The sequence below is a fragment of the Triturus cristatus genome, chromosome 4_2 (genome assembly GCF_964204655.1).
Source record: "Triturus cristatus chromosome 4_2, aTriCri1.1, whole genome shotgun sequence".
Lineage (NCBI taxonomy): Eukaryota > Metazoa > Chordata > Amphibia > Caudata > Salamandridae > Triturus > Triturus cristatus.
The window spans coordinates 959121545-959141318 of record NC_140586.1 but is presented as its reverse complement, the minus strand read 5'-3'; the positions used below and the strand labels follow the sequence as shown (position 1 = coordinate 959141318).

At 46.5% G+C, this 19774-nt stretch overlaps 1 protein-coding gene across 1 annotated transcript in view; it reads left to right on the top strand.

Moving 5' to 3' along the window:
- Positions 1 to 19206, top strand: part of LOC146839119 (uncharacterized) — a 203173-nt gene extending 183967 nt beyond the window's left edge. Inside the window, exon 7 of the mRNA XM_085603120.1 lies at positions 9787 to 19206. Coding sequence (XP_085459246.1) covers positions 9787 to 10466 — 680 coding nt within the window. The 3' untranslated portion in view covers positions 10467 to 19206. The remainder of the gene's footprint in view (positions 1 to 9786) is intronic.
- The last annotated feature ends 568 nt before the right edge of the window (positions 19207 to 19774 follow it).

Sequence of the window (19774 nt, the reverse complement as noted above, 5' to 3'; positions counted from 1 at the left end):
CTCTGAAACAATTACTACTGGCTGCGGTGGAGCCTCACAGGCTCTACATAACAATGTGCCATCGTTGGAGTCCCTCTGGACTCTGAGCAATAAATAATGCCCCCCGGGGTTGGAGTCCCGCTTCGTGGAACTTGCGAGCCTCGCAGGTTCTTAAAACAATGTGCCCCTGCGTTGGAGCGCCACTCGCGCTCTAGAACACTAAAGAATAATGCCCCCAGAAGCTGGAGCCACGTAGGCTCTGCACAATGATGCGCCCCGCGTTGGAGCGAACCGGCACCCACAGCACGCGCACGGAGTCCCCCAGCCCTGCTTAACTCACCGGGCTGTTGCTCTGGGGGCTCCCGCGTCGTCTCTGCTCTCTGCTGCCGGTAGCACTCCGGCGGGGCAGCAGCGCATCGCGGCCTCGCCTGGACTTCGTTCTGGGCTTGTTTGCAGTTCCTCCGTCACCGGAGCGCGGGGTAGGCTCCCGTCTGCTTCCGGGTTGAGGCCCCGCCCACGTCTCAGTCAGCGCTGCCTGACTTCCTGGGCTTCCCCGGCCGCGGCGGCGATTCTCTGGCCATAAGAGGGGTAGGCTCCCTCGTAATCAACACAAATAAGCGGGGTGGGCACCCGCCAACTAAATAATTAAATAAGCGGGGTAGGCACCCGCGTGGTGCACGGCATAATCAGCGGGGTGGGCTCCCGCTCGATCTCGGCCAAAACGGGGGAATCCCTACGTCGGGGTTCCCCCCGTGAATTATTGTAGCGCTGCTAGCCACAATGACGGCGCTCTTCGGGGAAAGCGCTTCTCGATGCTGGGGCCACAAATAAAGCGCTCCTAGCGCTATAAGTGAAATAAAAGTGCTTCCAGGCGCTTTAGGGGAGAAAGAAAGTCCAGCAAAGTTCTCCTCTGTCTGCCGTAATGCAGGGGGGGGCAAGGCTGGGCCCAGAGCCAGCTCTCTGGGCCTCCAGGCAGGGAGGTAGTCCAAGTGGCGGTCCTCTGGCCCAGCAACAGCAGCAGCCCCCTCAGGCAGGATCCTGGAAGAGAACATTTTACATGGGGTCACAGCCCCTTCTTATACACAGGTTCACCTTTGTTTCAAGGTGCAGGGAAGGGGCAAACCAGTTACAACTGGTTCCTGAGCATTTTGTTTTGCTCAGCCCCTCTCCCTATTCAGAGAGCAGGCCAGGGTCATCAGTCGCACCACAGGGGGCGGAGCCAGCATTGTGTGGGGAAAGCCCAGCCCTATTCAGGTCCTAGGTGTACTCCTCCCACCCATCTGGCTGCTGATCTCCCTATTCACCACTGGGTGACTCCTCCTGACTCTGGGGATCCCTAGCCCATCACATGACCTCAGTCAGCCAATCACGCGACAGGCAGTCCCTGCACATTTATGCCAGCGTCTAGAAGTGGCACTTCCATACTAGCTACATGGACACCGCACACATCATCGCGCAGCATTTCATCATACGAGTCCGCACATACCAAACTCGCACCTGCACTCCCCACGCATCAGGAACCACCAGGGACACATACATTCCCCCATGCATTCCTATGGGAGGGCAGGCCAACCTCACCACATGCACTCAGAGTGCGCACGCACTTTACTCTGGGACTCAGGGAAAGTGCACAGAAACCAAAAATCACTACACCAGGTCACCATACAAAGCAAAAAGTTTTAGGGGTGAACCTGCCAGAAGTGCCAAGTCCAACAGTCACATGTTACTTATTGCAAAATGTGGGTGTTAAACTGGTACTAATGATGCACAAACCTCTCTTCCTTCTCTACCTCTATTGCCTTTTTCTGCATTTCTCTTGCTTCTTTCTGTACCTTTCTTCTTCTTTCTGCATCTCACTGTCTTCTTTCTGTAGTTCACCTGCCTCTTTCTGCACTTCTCTTGCCTCTTTCAGCACCTCTCTTGTTTTTTTTCTGTAGATCGCTTGCCTCTTTCTGCAGTGCCTCTTTCTGCACCTCTTGCCTCTTTCTGCACCTCACTTGCTTCTTTCTACACTTCTCTTGGTTCTTTCTACACCTCTCTTGCCTCTTTCTGCTCCTCTCTTGCCTCTTTCTGCATTTCTCTAGCATGTTTCTGCAGTTCATTGCCTCTTTCTGTACTTCTCTTGCCTCTTTCTGTACCTCACTTGCCTCTTTCTGCACCTCACTTGCCTCTTGCTGCACCTCTCTCTTCCTTCTGCACCTCACTCTCTTCCTTCTGCACCACTCTTGCCTCTTTCTGCACCCTGTTCCCTCTTTCTGCACATTTCCTGCCTGTTCCTGCACCTCTCTTGCCTCTTTCTATACCTCACCTGCCTCTTTCTGTATTTCTCTTGGTTCTTTCTACACCTTTCTTGCCTCTTTCTGCTCCTCTCTTGCCTCGATCTAAATTTCTCTTGCCTGTTGCTGCAGATCCATTGCCTCTTTCTGTACCTCTCTTGCCTCTTTCTGTACCTCACTTACCTCTTTCTGCACCTCACTTGTCTCTTTCTGCACCTCACTCTCTTCCTTCTGCACCTCTCTTGCCTCTTTCTGCACTTCTCTTCCTTCTTTCTGCACCCTTCCTGCCTCTTTCTGTACCTCTATTGCCTCTTTGTCCACCTCTCCTACCTCTTTTTCACCCTTCTTGCCTCTAATGCACCTCTGTTGGTTCTTTCTGCACTGCTCTTGCTTCTTTCTGTACCTCACGTGCCTCTTTCTGCACTTCACTTGCTTCTTTCTATACCTCTGTTGCTTCTTTCAGCAATTCTCTTACCTCTTTCTGCACTTCTCTTGCTTGTTTCTGCACCTCTTGCATCTTTCTGCACCACTGTTGCCTCTCTGCACTTCACTTGCTTCTTTCTGCACCCCTCCTGCCTCTTTCTGCACTTCTCTTGCTTCTTTCTACACCTCCCATGCCTCTTTCTGCTCCTTTATTGTCTCTTTGTGCATTTCTATTGCCTGTTTCTGCTCCTCTCTTGCCTCTTTCTGTACCTTTTCCGCCTCTTTCTGCACTCCTTTTGCCTCTTTTTGCACCTCTCTTGCTTCTTTCAGCACCCGTCTTCCCTTGTTTGCATCCCTCTTGCCTCTTTCTGCTGTTCTCTTGCCATTTTCTGCACCCCTTTCCTCTTTCTGCACCTCACTTGCCTCTTTCTGCACTTCTCTTGCTTCTTTCCACACCTCTGTTGCTTCTTTCAGCAATTCTTTTGCCTCTTTCTGCACTTCTTTTGCTTGTTTCTGCGCCTCTCTTGCGTCTTTATGCACCTCTCACCTCTTTTGCCTCATTCTACACCTCACTTGCTTGTTTCTGAACCCCTCTTGCCTCTTACTGCACCCCTCTTTTCTCTTTCTGCACCTCTCTTCCCTCTTTCTGTACCTCTCTTACCTCTTTCTGAATCCCTGTTCCCTCTTTCTGCACCTTTCCTGCCTGTTTCTGCTTCTCTCTTGCCTCTTTCTGTATCTCTGTTGGTTCTTTCTGCACATCTCTTCCTTCTTTCTGCAATCCTGCCTCTTTTTGTACCTCTCTTGCCTCTTTGTGCACCTCTTCTACCTTTTTCTTTATCGCTCTTGCTTCTTTTTGCACCTCTGTTGGTTCTTTCTGCCCGGCTCTTGCTTCTTTTACACCTCACTTACCTCTTTTTGCACTTCTCTTGCTTCTTTCTACACCTCTGTTGCTTCTTTAAGCAATTCTTTTGCCTCTTTCTGCACTTCTCTTCCTTCTTTCTTCACCCCTCCAGCCTCTTTCTGTACCTTTCTTGCTTCTTAATGCACCTCTCCTACCTCTTTCTGCACTCCTCTTGCCTCTTTCAGCACCTCTGTTGCTTCGTTCTACACGTCTCTTCCTTCTTTTTGCACCCCTCCTGCCTCTTTCTGTACCTCTCTTGCCTGTTTGTGCACCTCTCCTACCTTTTTCTGTACCGCTCGTACTTCTTTTTGCACCTCTGTTGGTTCTTTCTGCACTGCTCTTGCTTCTTTCTGCAACTTACTTGTCTCTTTCTGCACTTCTCTTGCTTCTTTCCACACCTCTGTTGCTTCTTTCAGCAATTCTTTTGCCTCTTTTTGCATATTTCTTCCTTCTTTCTGCACCCCTCTGCCTCTTTCTGTACCTCTCTTGCCTTTGTGCACCTCTCCTACCTCTTTCTGCACTCCTCTTGCTTCTTTTTGCACCTCTGTTGGTTCATTCTGCACTCCTCTTGTTTCTTTCTACACCCCTCATCCCTCTTTCTGCTCTCTTCTTTTCTCTTTATGTACCTCTGTTGGTGCTTTCTGCACTTCTCTTGCTCTTTCTGCACCCTTCGCGCCTCTTTCAGCACCTCTGTTTCTTCTTTCTGCACTTCTCTTCCTTCTTTCTGCACCCCTCCTACCTCTTTCTGCACCCCTCTTGCCTCTTTTTGCACTTCTGTTGGTTCTTTCTGCACCTCTGTTGGCTCTTTCTGCACTGCTCTTGCTTCTTTCTGCACCTCACTTGCTTGTTTCTGAACCCCTCTTGCCTCTTACTGCACCCCTCTTTTCTCTTTCTGCACCTCTCTTCCCTCTTTCTGTACCTCTCTTACCTCTTTCTGAATCCCTGTTCCCTCTTTCTGCACCTTTCCTGCCTGTTTCTGCTTCTCTCGTGCCTCTTTCTGTATCTCTGTTGGTTCTTTCTGCACATCTCTTCCTTCTTTCTGCAATCCTGCCTCTTTCTGTACCTCTCTTGCCTCTTTGTGCACCTCTTCTACCTTTTTCTTTATCGCTCTTGCTTCTTTTTGCACCTCTGTTGGTTCTTTCTACCCGGATCTTGCTTCTTTCTACACCTCACTTACCTCTTTTTGCACTTCTCTTGCTTCTTTCTACACCTCTTGCTACTTTCAGCAATTCTCTTGCCTCTTTCTGCACTTCTCTTCCTTCTTTCCGCTCCCCTCCTGCCTCTTTCTGTACCTCTCTTGCCTCTTTGTGCACCTCTTCTACCTTTTTCTGTACCGCTCTTGCTTCTTTTTGCACCTCTGTTGGTTCTTTCTGCCCGGCTCTTGTTTCTTTCTGCACCTCACTTACCTCTTTTTGCACTTCTCTTGCTTCTTTCTACACCTCTGTTGCTTTTTTCAGCAATTCTTTTGCCTCTTTTTGCATATTTCTTCCTTCTTTCTGCACCCCTCTGCCTCTATCTGTACCTCTCTTGCCTCTTTGTGCACCTCTCCTACCTCTTTCTGCACTCCTCTTGCTTCTTTTTGCACCTCTGTTGGTTCATTCTGCACTCCTCTTGTTTCTTTCTACACCCCTTATCCCTCTTTCTGCTCTCCTCTTGCCTCTTTCTGTACCTCTGTTGGTTCTTTCTGCACTTCTTTTGCTCTTTCTGCACCCTTCGCGCCTCTTTCAGCACCTCTGTTGCTTCTTTCTGCACTTCTCTTCCTTCTTTCTGCATCCCTCCTGCCTCTTTCTGCACCTCTCTTGCCTCTTTATGTACCTCTGTTGGTGCTTTCTGCACTTCTCTTGCTCTTTCTGCACCCTTTGTGCCTCTTTCAGCACCTCTGTTGCTTCTTTCTGCACTTCTCTTCCTTCTTTCTGTACCCCTCCTGCCTCTTTCTGCACCCCTCGTGCCTCTTTTTGCACTTCTGTTTGTTCTTTCTGCACCTCTGTTGGCTCTTTCTGCACTGCTCTTGCTTCTTTCTGCACCTCACTTGCCTCTTTCTGCACTTCTCTTGACTCTTTCTGCACTTCACTTGCTTCTTTCTACACATCTGTTGTTTCAGCAATTCATTTGCCTCTTTCTGTACTTCTCTTCCTTCTTTCTGCACCCCTCCTGCCTCTTTCAGTACCTCTCTTGCCTCTTTGTGCACCTCTCCTACCTCTTTCTGCAGTCCTCTTGCCTTTTTTTGCACCTTTGTTGGGTCATTCTGCACTGCTCTTGCTTCTTTCTGCACCCTTCTTTTCTCTTTCTGCACCTCTTGTGCCTCTTTCTGCACCCTGTTCCCTCTTTCTGCACCTTTCCTGCCTGTTTCTGCACCTCTCTTACCTCTTTCTATACCTCTGTTGGTTCTTCTTGCACTTCTCTTGCTCCTTTCTGAACTTTTCTTTCTTCTTTCTGCTCCCCTCCTGCCTCTTCCTGTACCTCTCTTGCCTCTTTGTGCACCTCTTCTACCTTTTTCTGTACCATTCTTGCTTCTTTTTGCACCTCTGTTGGTTCTTTCTGCACTGCTCTTGTTTCTTTCCACACCTCACTTGCTTCTTTCTGCACTTCTCTTGCTTCTTTTTGCACCTCTGTTGGTTCATTCTGTACTCCTCTTGTTTCTTTCTGCACCCCTCTTGCCTCTTTCTGCACTACTCTTTTCTCTTCCTGCACCTCTCTTGCCTCTTTCTGCACCCTATTCCCTCTTTCTGCACCTTTCCTGCACCTCTCTTGCCCCTTTCTGTACCTCTGTTGGTTCTTTCTGCACTTCTCTTGCTCTTTCTGCACCCTTTGTACCTCTTTCAGCTCCTCTGTTTCTGCATTTCTCTTCCTTCTTTCTGCTCCCCTCCTGCCTCTTTCTGTACCTCTCTTGCCTCTTTGTGTTCCTCTCCTACCTTTTTCTGTGCCCCTCTTGCCTCTTTTTGCACCTCTATTGTTTTTTTCTGTGCTGCTTTTGCTTCTTTCTGTACCTCACTTGCCTCTTTCTGCACTTCGCTTGCTTCTTTCTACACCTCTGTTGCCTCTTTCAGCTATTCTCTTGCCTCTTTCTGCCCTTCATTCCTTTTTTCTGCACCCTCCAGCCTCTTTCTGCATCTCTGTTGCCTATTTCTGCACCTCTCTTGCCTCTTTCTGTACTTCACTTGCTTCTTTCTGCACCTTTCTTGCCTGTTTCTGATCCTCTGCTGCTTCTTTCTGCACTTCTCTTGCCTCTTTCTGCACCTCTGACTTAGTTGTAATCCCCCTGCCCTATTATGTACTAGGGCCTTACAGAGGAGGTCATGCTAATCACAGTGGTACCTCAACCCATAGTGTACCCTAGTGTATGTAGGTGTTTTCACTGTATTCTAAGTGTCTTTCAGCATAGCACTGGCTCCGGGCCTGGTTAGTTCCCACCAGTACCAGTCAGCAAAAAGTTGGGGGCACAGGATGACTTTGCAAGAAGGCCTCTTTTTGCACCTCTGTTGGTTCTTTCCTGCATATCTTTTGCTTCTTTCTGCACCTTTCTTAGTCTTTCTGGACTTCTGTTGCCTCTTTCTGCATTTCTCTAGCTTCTTTCTGCTCTTTTCTTTCTCTTCTTGCAAATGCCCTACCTCTGTAGGCATAGTTAGAAATTAGCATTTAAAAAACCTTTGAAATTCACAAAACAAAACATAGGTTTCAGGGAAGTTATAGATGGGAATTAGCATTTAAAAAACCTTTGAAATTCACAAAAAAAACATAGGTTTCAGGGACTTTATAGTTAGAAATTAGCAGTTAAAAAACCTTTGAAATTCACTGAAAAACCACAGGGACATTATAGTTAGTTGGACATTTCACTTGTACAAATGCAGAGAAATTTGGCCGTTATAGTTAGTGGAGCTCAACACCCCCCCCGCAATGCACTGCTGATGACGTCCCATGTTACATTACTCATGACATAGTGACATCACTGATGACATCTCAAATGACATCACTCATGACATCATACAGTGACTAAGCGTTTCTGAAAAGTTTAAGAATGTTATCTATATATACGCCAAGGTGTATTGAAGAATGAGTGGGTGTATGAGTGTCTGTATAGATGACTTTGTGGGTGTCTGACTGACTGTATAAGTGTGTGATTAAACGTGTCTTAGTGAGTGCATGGGTGAATGACTAATATGTGTGAATTTCTGTATCAGTCTGTCAGTTGGTGTGTAAGTGGCTGCATAGGTTGGCGAGTAGCTACATGATATGGGTGCCTGACTATAACGTCCCTGAAACCTGCGGTTTTTTTCAGTGAATTTCCAAGGTTTTTTAAACCAAGTTTGGTGGAAATTTGTTTCTGGGGAAAAAGTGAAAGGGGGGAATGAGAGTGGGGTGAAAGGTAGAGCAAAAGCAGCTGAAGAGTTTTACACCAAACTTGACATGTAAATAGAACTTTGCATTAAAAGTGTACTTTGTTAATTTGGTGTCAATCCGCCCAGTAGTTTTTGAGATGTTTGCATTTTAAAAAGGTGCTAGTTAGCATTTGAAGTGTCACCACTTTTGTATATATTAGCTATAACTTAGCAGTTACAATTCTTGAATCAGTGACATCTTTTTGAATATGTAACAAAATGTAATTGGCTGGATTAGGGCTGAAAACATTTCTTTTTCAGCCACTTTAAAACTTGTGATTTAGCTCTGCCTCAGGAGTCACATCTGTGGAAAAACAAATACCACAGCAATGGGAGGGCCAATCCGAAAGGTGGCAAAACTCAGGGCAGTGGTGAGGTATACCTAGGCATGTGGAAAATGTAAGACACTCCTGAGAAAAATGTGCCTATCTTCAGGGAGTTACAAAGGCCATTCTAAGTGTCAGAGTCGACAGACATTTTGGGCCTAATTCATAACTTCACTTTGTAGTATCTTTTGTAGCACTACAGTAGTTTTAGTAATCTTACTACAAAGTGCTATTCACAAACTGCACTTTTGTAGTAACTTACACTTGTGTACTAAGTCCGGACCTCTATTATTTTCTATGGAAGGGTGTGCAGTACCGGTGGTTGGATATGTGTAGTGCTGGACTTTCTGCAAAAATGTAAGCTACTACAAAAGTGTGAATACTGAAAAGTAGTACACTTATTCAAAAGTGTAAACGTACTCACAAGTGTAAGTTACCTTTGTGAATTAGGCTGTATATCTCTGACTCTAGTCGGGGCAAACTCAGGAGTTTTATGGAGTGATTTGAAAAAAGCACAAGCAGAGTCAAACACTAAAATGAATGTGTGGCTTTGTTTAGAAGACGGGGTTGGTTGAGGTGCAGCGGGGTTTGACGGCCCAAGTTGATTGGGCTTGGATTGTCTGAGTGGTTTGTTCTGTCTGCACATTAAAGGGCAGTAATGGTTTGTTCTATGTGGCCTATTTGGGTGTCTCATTGTGTTTGCGTGTCACAAGGTGGCAAAGGCTTCCTCTGGGTGGCCTGTTTGATTGGCTTGTTCTGCAGTTCTGCCCCTTACGTGGCAGCAGTGGTTCTCTCTTGGTGGCTCATTCAGTCTGCATGTTACAAGGAGGCACAGGCTCTCCCTGGGAAGTTCATTCGGTGGGCGTGCACTTTACAAGGTGGCAATGGTTCTCTTGAGGTGGCTCATTCTTCCTGCACATTACAAGGTGGCAGTGGTCCTCTCTCGGCACCTATCTAGGTGCTTAGTTCTGCGGATCTGCACATGTTAGAAGATGTCAATAGCTCTTTCTGGATGGCTTGTCTCTCCACGTTACAAGGTGGTTGTGGTTCTCTCGCTGGTCTGTCTCAGTGGTTCCTTCTGCAAGTCCGCACATGTGAGAAGGTGGTGATGGTTCGCTCCAAATAGCCTGTCTGGGTAGCTTGTTTTGTTGTCTGCTCATGTTAGACTGTGGCCTTCATCGAGGGCTGAACTCTTACCCATTTCCCAGCTTCTTTTCACAGTCTATGGCTGCCTCCAGACAAAGTATTGTACTCTCTCAGGAGCCATGCTGTTATTTTCTCAACACAAAGAATGCCTAATGTATTCACTGTTTACCCTTACAACTCTTTGATCAGTCAGTCAATCGCGTTTCTGCCACCTGGTATCCATGGTCCAGCCACAAAGTGCTTTGTTGTGCAATCAGAGCTTGCGCTCTTGCAGCCTTTCGATACACTCCTGCTGTGGAAATAATTGATGCACCATTTCCCTTCTAGAAAGCTAACATTCATTTATTTCAATCTTACAGGAAATGGATCGATGAAGAGGAACATGAGTACCTCTTTTCAATATCATGAAAAACCAACAATTTTCAAATCTGTGGCACAAAAGAGGAAAGTAAACCTGATCCAGAACGTTTATGCGAAAAGACATTCCAATAGCCAGATGCCACCAGCGAATACTCAAGAACAAGGAGGAGAGAAAAGTGCAGATTGGCAAAGAGTTTGCAGTGCTCTGCAGAAGCCAACACCCTATGAGTGGAGATTAAACCAGAGCTGTGAGAGTACAGTGAAAAACAACAGTGTTCTCTGTGAATCAACTACACCGCAAAGCAGCAAACCATACACACATGCTGACAGTGGGCAAACCAGTCCGAAGAGCAGCTATGTACAATATCATCAAGCACACAACTTAAACGGAAGATATGCATGTACTGAATGTGGCAAAAGCTTTGGTGCGATGTCAAATTTGCTCATACATAGGAGAATACACACAGGGGAGAGACCTTATCAGTGTACCGTGTGTGGAAAGAGCTTCAATCAGATAGGAGCTTTCCATAGGCACCAAAAAATGCACACAGGGGAAAGACTGCATCGGTGCACTGTATGCGGAAAAGGATTCAACCGAAAGGACCATCTGCAGGTCCACCAGAAAATACATTCAAAAATGGGAGACGATTGTGAGTTCCATCTAGTGGAATTTATGTAAATACCAAAGTGTGGACCATAGCTAATTAGAGAGCACATGGAGTTGTTATCGTCCTTTTACCAATGCATAAAAAAGAGTTATAAGAGACATCCACATAGAATTAAAGACAACTACACATATATGGCACAGAAGAAGACATTTTATTGCAACTAATTGTCAAGTCTTCCCCACAAAGAGTGAGAGGAATAAGGATGGCCAGTGATGATTGCAGCATCTGGTTTAAACCGTGAAGTGTGTAAATCGTTCTAGATGTGTTGTGGCACATTACGTTGATTTTGTGACCGAACGTAGAAATTGAGTCTATGAAAGGGACTGGGTATGAACCCCATAAAGAAGCTAAGTTTGACACATTGTTAACAATAATCTGGAATTAGTTTGAGAGAATAGTAACAACCCCTGTCTCTTGATGAAGGTCCTGACCTGGTATACAAAAGAAAGAAGCTGAGTGTAGAGTTGCCATCCCAAGACTACGGTGTGTGTTAGATGAACATCACCAGAAAAACGTCAGGAAGGAGGTGGGTGGAATATTATAGGTATACCTAAAAACTAAGAAAGCAGATATACATCTTTTCATTTACAAAAACACAGTGAGTATAGGTCCATGATTGTAGGTTTGGAAACAGGCTTTTACGCATCAAAGAGTGAAATGCTCAGTCAATTTTACAGCATTGAGTAAAAAGAACGGACAGTGCACCGCTCCGCTTAAAAACCTTGAAAAGACGTCTACTTGACTCCTTCCTGGGAGGTTATGGCTCTTTTATTCCAGTATCAAACAAGGTACCAGATATCTTTAAACCCACTAATGCAATCCATCTTCACGCAATAGCCAGACCACACTCTTAGCATAGGTATTAAGGGGTCTGTCTGCAGCTGTTCTGCAGGGCTGAATCTATCCACAGACTGCCACGACCGCTGGCTAAAGTGTAGACACTAGAAATGGCCGCCTGCCACTCCTTATAGCACTAGAAACTCCTGGAAACAAAGCTAATAGCTACGGCAGTTGCCCTGTCCACTCACACGTGTCCAGCCTTTATGTGGTGGTCCTAGAAGGTTAAACACTTACTGCTTTAGGACATGTGCATTGTTTTAGGGCAGTGGACCAGGGAAATAGAGCTTCCGTCCAGCTGTTGGACCTAGCTGGAGCCACCAATTCAACTGAGGCAGCTCCTATAGCCATGTTAACCAAATTGCCGTAAATCGAGGACAGTGGAAGATATCAGTTGGTGTTGCCTTGGTATCTTAAAGCTGGATTTGAAATCAGATTGATGGAGTCTAGTGACCTGCTGCTGAGATATGTCAGGGGCACAATCTTTCCCAAACAGGAAGGTCAACTCCATTCAATAGGCCTCTAGTTTAATGAAGATCTTGGTAGTAGGAGAAAGTCTTCTCATCTGGTGATTACTTGGCAGAGGACAAAGCCCACAGATGTGGTCCAGGAACTAAGTGATGCCTTAAAGAGCATGTGGGGGTCAAAAAGAATTGTTTGTGAAGTAGAATTGATGTGGCAGGGAACATACCAGGGACAGTGTATGAAGCGGTGCAGATTATGTGACCTCAAGTTGTCTTTGAGAGGAGAGGCGCTGTGCACAACACCTTGAATTCATTTTTAATCTCCAAAAACCTCAACATTCAATCCAATATTGCTGCAAAAACAACTGAACAGACTGTATAGTAATTATCCCCTCCCTGAAGCGTGCTGCTGTTCCTCAGCCCTTTACAGACCAGCAATGACCACCTCCTCTTAACGAGATCCAGTTTAGAGCCCATGGTGTCAATGAGGATAGCTTACCAGGAGGCGCCGCTGTTTTATTGAATGTTGTAGCAAGGCACCATTGGTGGAACCTTAGGACCGATTGAAGAACCAGAAATCTGGAGTCCATCAATACTGAGGCGAAGATATTGTTGGTCTGCGCTTGTGAGCACTCCCATGTCCAAGCAAATGGAGGGCTGTCCATGCAGGTTACATTTCATCTTTCTGGGCCTTTGACTGCCCTGATCATGTCTTCCATTTTGGCCCGGCTCTGCAAGTTGAGCCTTGTCTGGTTTTGTTGTTTCTTGTGGTGCATTTAAAGTGGTGAGTTTGGTTTGTATATTTTTGATCTTCACTGCTACCCATCAGTCATGGAATCCGCGAGGGTTCACTCAGGTAACCATTGTTATTTAGTTTTAACATCAGTTCATTAAAGGATCTGTTTAGATACCAAATGCCTAATTTCCATTCATAAATTAACAAACTCATTTGCGGATCAAGGGCCCTTAGGATAACCTTCTGGTAGAAAATGCATTTCTAAGTTCAGCAGGGAACCCTTAACACTCGGGAGGCCATAGCCACATCTTGGTTCTCGCACCTTCTTACAAAGGGTGGGAGAATCGCTGCGTTTCTGCTGTGGGGCCTCTTCCAGCTCCACCTTTGGAATCTCTTTGCTTGTAGTCCTTCCGCCCCAGAATAGGCAGCTCAACAGGGTCTGAAGATCCACTGTTTGTCGAATGGATCTCCTGCCAGTTGTGTATGTGCAAGCCATGATGGTCAGGAATAAGAAATATGGGTAAGTGTCCCCCTGTGCTAAGAGGAAACTCCTGGCGCCTCTGGCTTTTTGTTAATTGTTTTACAGAAATAACTCCCCATTTTCCAGTGTTTTTTATGTAAAACAAAATAAAAATTTCTGATGGATACTTTTAGCTGCAGATTCCTTGCCTCTGAAAAACATCCAAGCATCAGACTGTATCTGGAGAATTCTTCCAGCAATGCTCCTGTGCATCAGTAGGTGGCGCAGTGTGGCACTGCGGTGATTCTAAACCGCCCTATAACTGACAGAGCGAAACAGCATATATGTGCCACTCCTGCGCACGGACGATTGTTCCTTTCGTTCTGCACCCTTTGGCTCGGATCTGGAGCTCCACTCCAGACAGCCTTCCAGCAGTCACAGTGAGCAAGGGAACAAAGTCCCCACTGAACACACAGACTGCGGGAAGCAGATGTCTGACATGGACCTGCACAAGCTACGTCTGTGGTGCTTGGGCTCTGATCATGAAATTAAGTCACTTGACAAGGGTCCCTTTATGCACCCAAAGGTGAATCGGAAGCTGAAGCGATACTATAAGAAGAGGTTGAGTTAATGCATTGGTCCTGCTTCCACTGCAAATCGCGGGCCTGATGGATGTAGATGAATGTATCGACTGAGATCCTTCAGCCAGGGCCAGCGTCATCGGAGCTGTTCTTGAAGCGCTTACAGATGCTCGTCTTGCTCATGTTCTTAGCCATCCTCGTGCCTGTCAGTCGTTTGACCGAACCAAGCACCTTAAACCAGAAAGCTTGATTGTCAAACTTTAAAAGACAAGGTTAATCAAAATTCCTTTACAACCAATCGTGCCGAGAGGTAATCCAAAAACATTGATGCATTCAGAAAGAGAATATTTTCTTCAGCTAATCTAGCACCCAGCTGTATCAATCTAGTTTGCTATCTTGGTACGTACACCCAAGCCTTATGGGACATGGCTAGTGCAATCTTGATGGCTGTCCCAGAAGACCTCTGCCTTGTTAGCCGATGATGGTCAGAACGCAGGCAAGTATGCTTTCTGGTCTCACCTGGACACTAGAGAGCGCAATGGCAGAGTCATGGGAGCTAGAGTCATGGGAGCTAGCACCATGCTCAGAAGGTACGCCAGAATGAGGTTTTTGCAGACGTGCAGCATCCCTATTTGACATGTTCTTCGATAGCTCTGGGCTTTTCAGAGACAGGGCTTATTCTGCTCTGGTGTGATTCAAAGACAGTTGTGCAGCAGCACAATCCCTGGGGTTATTGATACCAGCTAAACAGTCCCCCACCATTAGTGAAAATTCAGAGGCTATGCCTGGGGGGCTCGCTTACAGATAATGGCAGACCTCCCAGTCTGCACTGCAACAGCCGTCCCAGCCCTGTCAATGTCATGGGTGTGGACCTGGCAAAAACCACTCGAACCAGGAGGGACAGAAATCCTCCAGTTCTTCTTTGTTTGCTGAGGCGGCTACCAAGCTGCTTTAGTTTGTCCTCACAGGCTCCTGCATAGCTGACCAGTAGAAGGCAGAATACATAATTTCCTCCCTGACTGGAACCCCATCATGTCAGAGAGCTGGGTTTTACAAATTGTTCAAAGAGGCTGAGCCCTACCTTCCATTTCCTCCCCTCCATCTTCTTCCAACACCAGGGCAACTTTTGGAACAGCACTCCACAGTCCTGATTCAGGAAGTCAATCTTCTGTCATCTAAGAATGCCATTGAGTGGGTAGCGGACGCAGAGATGGGAGAAGGATACTGTTACTTCCACATTCCAATGAAAGATTAAGGCCTCAAACCCATAGTGGATCTCTGCCCTCTGGATGCTAACTGGTTCAGAAACTTCCAGCTCTGGACTCCAGATACTAGACGGTGTCTTTAGACTTACAAGACATATATTTTCACATACCCGTCCCGCATTCTCACTGGCGTTACCTGTGGTTCAAGGTGGGCCAGGAGCATTTCATTATACTGTGCTCCCCTTCAGCCTTACCTTGGTACCTCGGGGGTTCATGAAAGTGATAGTAGTGGGAACTTCCCATCTTCCAATGTCAGGAGTACACATATTCCCATGCCTCAAAAGCTGGTTGCTAAAGGCAAACTCAACACAGTCAATCGTAGACCACCTACGGACAATGGTCAAACTCCTCACTTTGTTGGGTTTCACTGACAATGAGTCGAAGTCCCTCCTGAGCCCTAAGCAGAAAATTCCATTCATTGGGGGCAGTTCTGCAGACAGTGGCATTTAAAGCCCTTCCACTGCAGCAGGGAGGCCAGGGCATTCAGGATATGAACCCGACCTTTTGGGATCAGTTCTGGGTTTTAGTGAGGATGGTTCTGAGGTTCCTTGTGTATCCTCCTCCTGAACGCCGGGTGGCACTTATGGGTCCTGTAGGTACATACTGGCTTTATTTTATTTGCCACTGTCAAGAAATTAGTGGCAGCAAATCTATTCATTGCAGTCCTGACAAGATACTCTGTAGTATTCCAGCTGCTATGAAAGGAAGGGCATCTAGATGTATTTACACCTCTACTGCTCTTGCCTCAAATTCTGAGGAAGATCAAGACAGACCCGACCCATGTCACTCTCATCGCCCAGAGCTGGGATCGGAGAGTGTGGTACCCAGAGCTCCTGAGTCTGAGTATTTGTCCTCTGATACGGCTTCCGCTTCGGGAGGACCTCCTGTCTCAGCAACAGGACAGGGTCCTGCATCAGAGTCTCCACGACTGGCACCTCCGGAGATTGATCTGCAGTGGCAGCTTGCGTTTGATTTGCCAACCAAGGTATTTGATGTCATTCTTGTGGCCAAATGCTATTCTACAAAGTCTATCTATGCGGTGCACTGGGAAGAAAGAGTTGCTTGGTGCGGTGCCTGAAACATTGGCCCCTTCTAAATTGGTGGGTGTTCTCTTGCTTGTTTGTTCATTAGTCCAGCAAGGCCTTGAGGTGGGCACAGTGAAAGATCGTCTGTCGGCTCTTTTACGCTTTCTCTGTTTACTTGACCAACCATCGTTAATTCACTGGTTGTTATGCGTTTTATAAATGGTTTGATTCATGCTTCCCCAAATCATTTGTTAAGCCTCACGGGACCCAAACTTAGCCTTGGCTCCTGTGGCCAACCTGCCAAGCCCTTAATCATATCGAATAAGAAAATAGCATGAGTGAAATGTAAATCAATAATCACAAATGCGAGCAATAAATGGGCAGGTCAGACCCAAACCATTATTCATCTATGTGGCTTAAAAAGTACCAGCCTTCAGACGTCCAGGACACCAACTGTACATGTAGATTATGGAAGTACCAGCCTTCAGACGTCCAGCGGAGAGGCTGTAACAGCCCCACGGGGGAGAACAAGGACACCAACTGTACAAGTAGATTATGGAAGTACCAGCCTACAGACATCCAGCGGAGAGGCTGTAACAGCCCCACGGGGGAGAACAAGGACACCAACTGTAAATGTAGATTATGGAAGAACCAGCCTTCAGACGTCCAGCGGAGAGGCTCTAACAGCCCATCGGATAGAACAAGGACACCAACTGTACATGTAGATTATGGAAGTACCAGCCTTCAGACGTCCAGCATAGAGGCTGTAACAGCCCTATGGGAGAGAACAAGGACACCAACTGTACATGTAGATGATGGAAGTACCAGACTACAGACGTCCAGCGGAGAGGCTGTAACAGCCCCACGGGGGAGAACAAGGACACCAACTGTACATGTAGATTATGGAAGTACCAGCCTTCAGACGTCCAGCAGAGAGGCTGTAACAGCCCATCGGAGAGAACAAGGACACCAACTGTACATGTAGATGATGGAAGTACCAGCCTTCAGACGTCTAGCAGAGAGGTTGTAACAGCCCATCGGAGAGAACAAGGACACCAACTGTACATGTAGATGATGGAAGTACCAGACTACAGACGTCCAGCAGAGAGGCTGTAACAGCCCCACGGGGGAGAACAAGGACACCAATTGTACATGTAGATTATGGAAGTACCAGCCTACAGACGTCCAGCAGAGAGGCTGTAACAGCCCCACGGGGGAGAACAAGGACACCAACTGTACATGTAGAAGATGGAAGTACCAGCCTTCAGACGTCCAGCGGAGAGGCTGTAACAGCCCCACGGGGGAGAACAAGGACACCAACTGTACATGTAGATGATGGAAGTACCAGACTACAGACGTCCAGCGGAGAGGCTGTAACAGCCCCACGGGGGAGAACAAGGACACCAACTGTACATGTAGATGATGGAAGTACCAGCCTTCAGACATCCAGCAGAGAGGCTGTAACAGCCCATCGGAGAGAACAAGGACACCAACTGTACATGTAGATGATGGAAGTACCAGCCTACAGACATCCAGCGGAGAGGCTGTAACAGCCCCACGGGGGAGAACAAGGACACCAACTGTACATGTAGATTATGGAAGTACCAGCCTACAGACATCCAGCGGAGAGGCTGTAACAGCCCATCGGAGAGAACAAGGACACCAACTGTACATGTAGATGATGGAAGAACCAGCCTTCAGACGTCCAGCAGAGAGGCTGTAACAGCCCATCGGAGAGAACAAGGACACCAACTGTACATGTAGATGATGGAAGTACCAGCCTTCAGACGTCCAGCAGAGAGGCTGTAACAGCCCCACGGGGGAGAACAAGGACACCAACTGTACATGTAGATGATGGAAGTACCAGCCTACAGACGTCCAGCGGAGAGGCTGTAACAGCCCACGGGGGAGAACAAGGACACCAACTGTACATGTAGATGATGGAAGTACCAGCCTTCAGACGTCCAGCAGAGAGGCTGTAACAGCCCTATGGGAGAGAACAAGGACACCAACTGTACATGTAGATGATGGAAGTACCAGCCTTCAGACGTCCAGCAGAGAGGCTGTAACAGCCCCACGGGGGAGAACAAGGACACCAACTGTACATGTAGATGATGGAAGTACCAGCCTACAGACGTCCAGCGGAGAGGCTGTAACAGCCCACGGGGGAGAACAAGGACACCAACTGTACATGTAGAAGATGGAAGTACCAGCCTTCAGATGTCCAGCGGAGAGGCTGTAACAGCCCCACGGGGGAGAACAAGGACACCAACTGTACATGTAGATGATGGAAGTTCCAGCCTACAGACATCCAGCGGAGAGGCTGTAACAGCCCCACGGGGGAGAACAAGGACACCAACTGTATATGTAGATTATAGAATATTCCGGAAGTGGAAAAGATTGCTTTCTTGCTAACAGCGAATCCTCTGAGGTTTGGCACATTATGGGTCCCTTTTCTAGGTTCTCTCGCCACAGAGTTCAGGGAACTTACACCCCCTGAAATCTCAGAGAGCTTAGAATCATCCCAACACAATTCACTTAAACTATACGGGTGAGAGGCATGGTCTAGCTACAGTGAGCTCTCGGAACATGAATGCATAGAGAGGAAACCCGTAGATGCAATTAAACTGTAAGAGAGCGATTCGACAGAGGTGGGGAAACAGAAGAACGGGTGTTATTCAGGTTAGAAACAAGTGGAGGAGGAAAGATCTTCTTTCATTGCACGACAAAAGCCAGTTATTGATGACAATTTTACGTCAGCCTCTGGGTTGTAGGCATTTAAGCTGTACTTTTATATACTGATTTGTTATATAAAGATCCTGCAGAGGTGGTTAAATAAAACAACACTTAGTCCCCAACATGAGAAAATTGTGTTAACATTACCAAAGTGTGTTAGCATCTCTAGTTCACTGGAAGAGGCCGCTCTTCAGTAGCAGGAATCCATACACAGAGCCTACCAGTTATCACTGCAAAGGTGTTGCTCGGGTAGACTCACCGGCCAACTTGGCTCAGCTTCACATTTTTTAAAACTATAAACACTTTCGTAGATTCTTGTGACTCGTCAAGTCATTTAGCATACTTTATGGAGTGCAATATTATTCTATTGCAGATTGATATGCTTTTGATATCTAAGTACAATAGCTTAATAAATTATTTTATATTCAGATATAGAGGGTCTGGCATCTGAAAATTATTTCTCCAGTGGATTTAATGTGTTGCTTCGCTTGTCTGATTGAGAAGTCTTGTACTCAGATTCTAAGCGGTTCAAGACCTGGTAACTTTAACGAAGTAATTCTTTATAGTTTGTGTGTGGTTTTTATGAGAGGAATTTTAGTCCCGAACCATAGCAAGAACTAGAAGTAACCATCTCATTCTCCTCTGGACCACAGAAGTAAACCCATCAGACAATCTGAAATTGAAATCAACTTTACTCTTTCTGTGTGCTCAAAGAACCACCATATCTTTATTAAAACAGACCACATACATTTTAAAAACCTTCTTCAGTCTTTTATTTCCCATTGCAGGCTTGGAAAATTTCCTATTCAGACCCAACAATGTATTTTCTTTCAGGCAATTAACTTCTTATGGGAAAATGCATGAATACGCAGTCACTGGCTCAGCAGATTTAAAGCGCTAGTCTGCTGCATTTAATCTACCTGGTGATCATTTTCAAATCACCACATCATTACAAGAGAAGTTGTAGGAGGCTGGCTTGGTATGTGGTGCACACTTATTCAAGTATAGCACCCTGCACCAATGCAGACAACCCTTATGGTGTTTGTAGTGGTTTAGACAACCTTAGAAAGCTCTCTAAGTGGTAGCTGTGGAGGGCAGCCTTAGTCTAGGAAGAGTGTAAAGCAACTTGTTTCACCAGTATCTAATCTTATAGTGCAGCTTAATTAAAAAAGAACCACACAGTGTAGTTAAAAAAATAGTTATTTATTACAGACA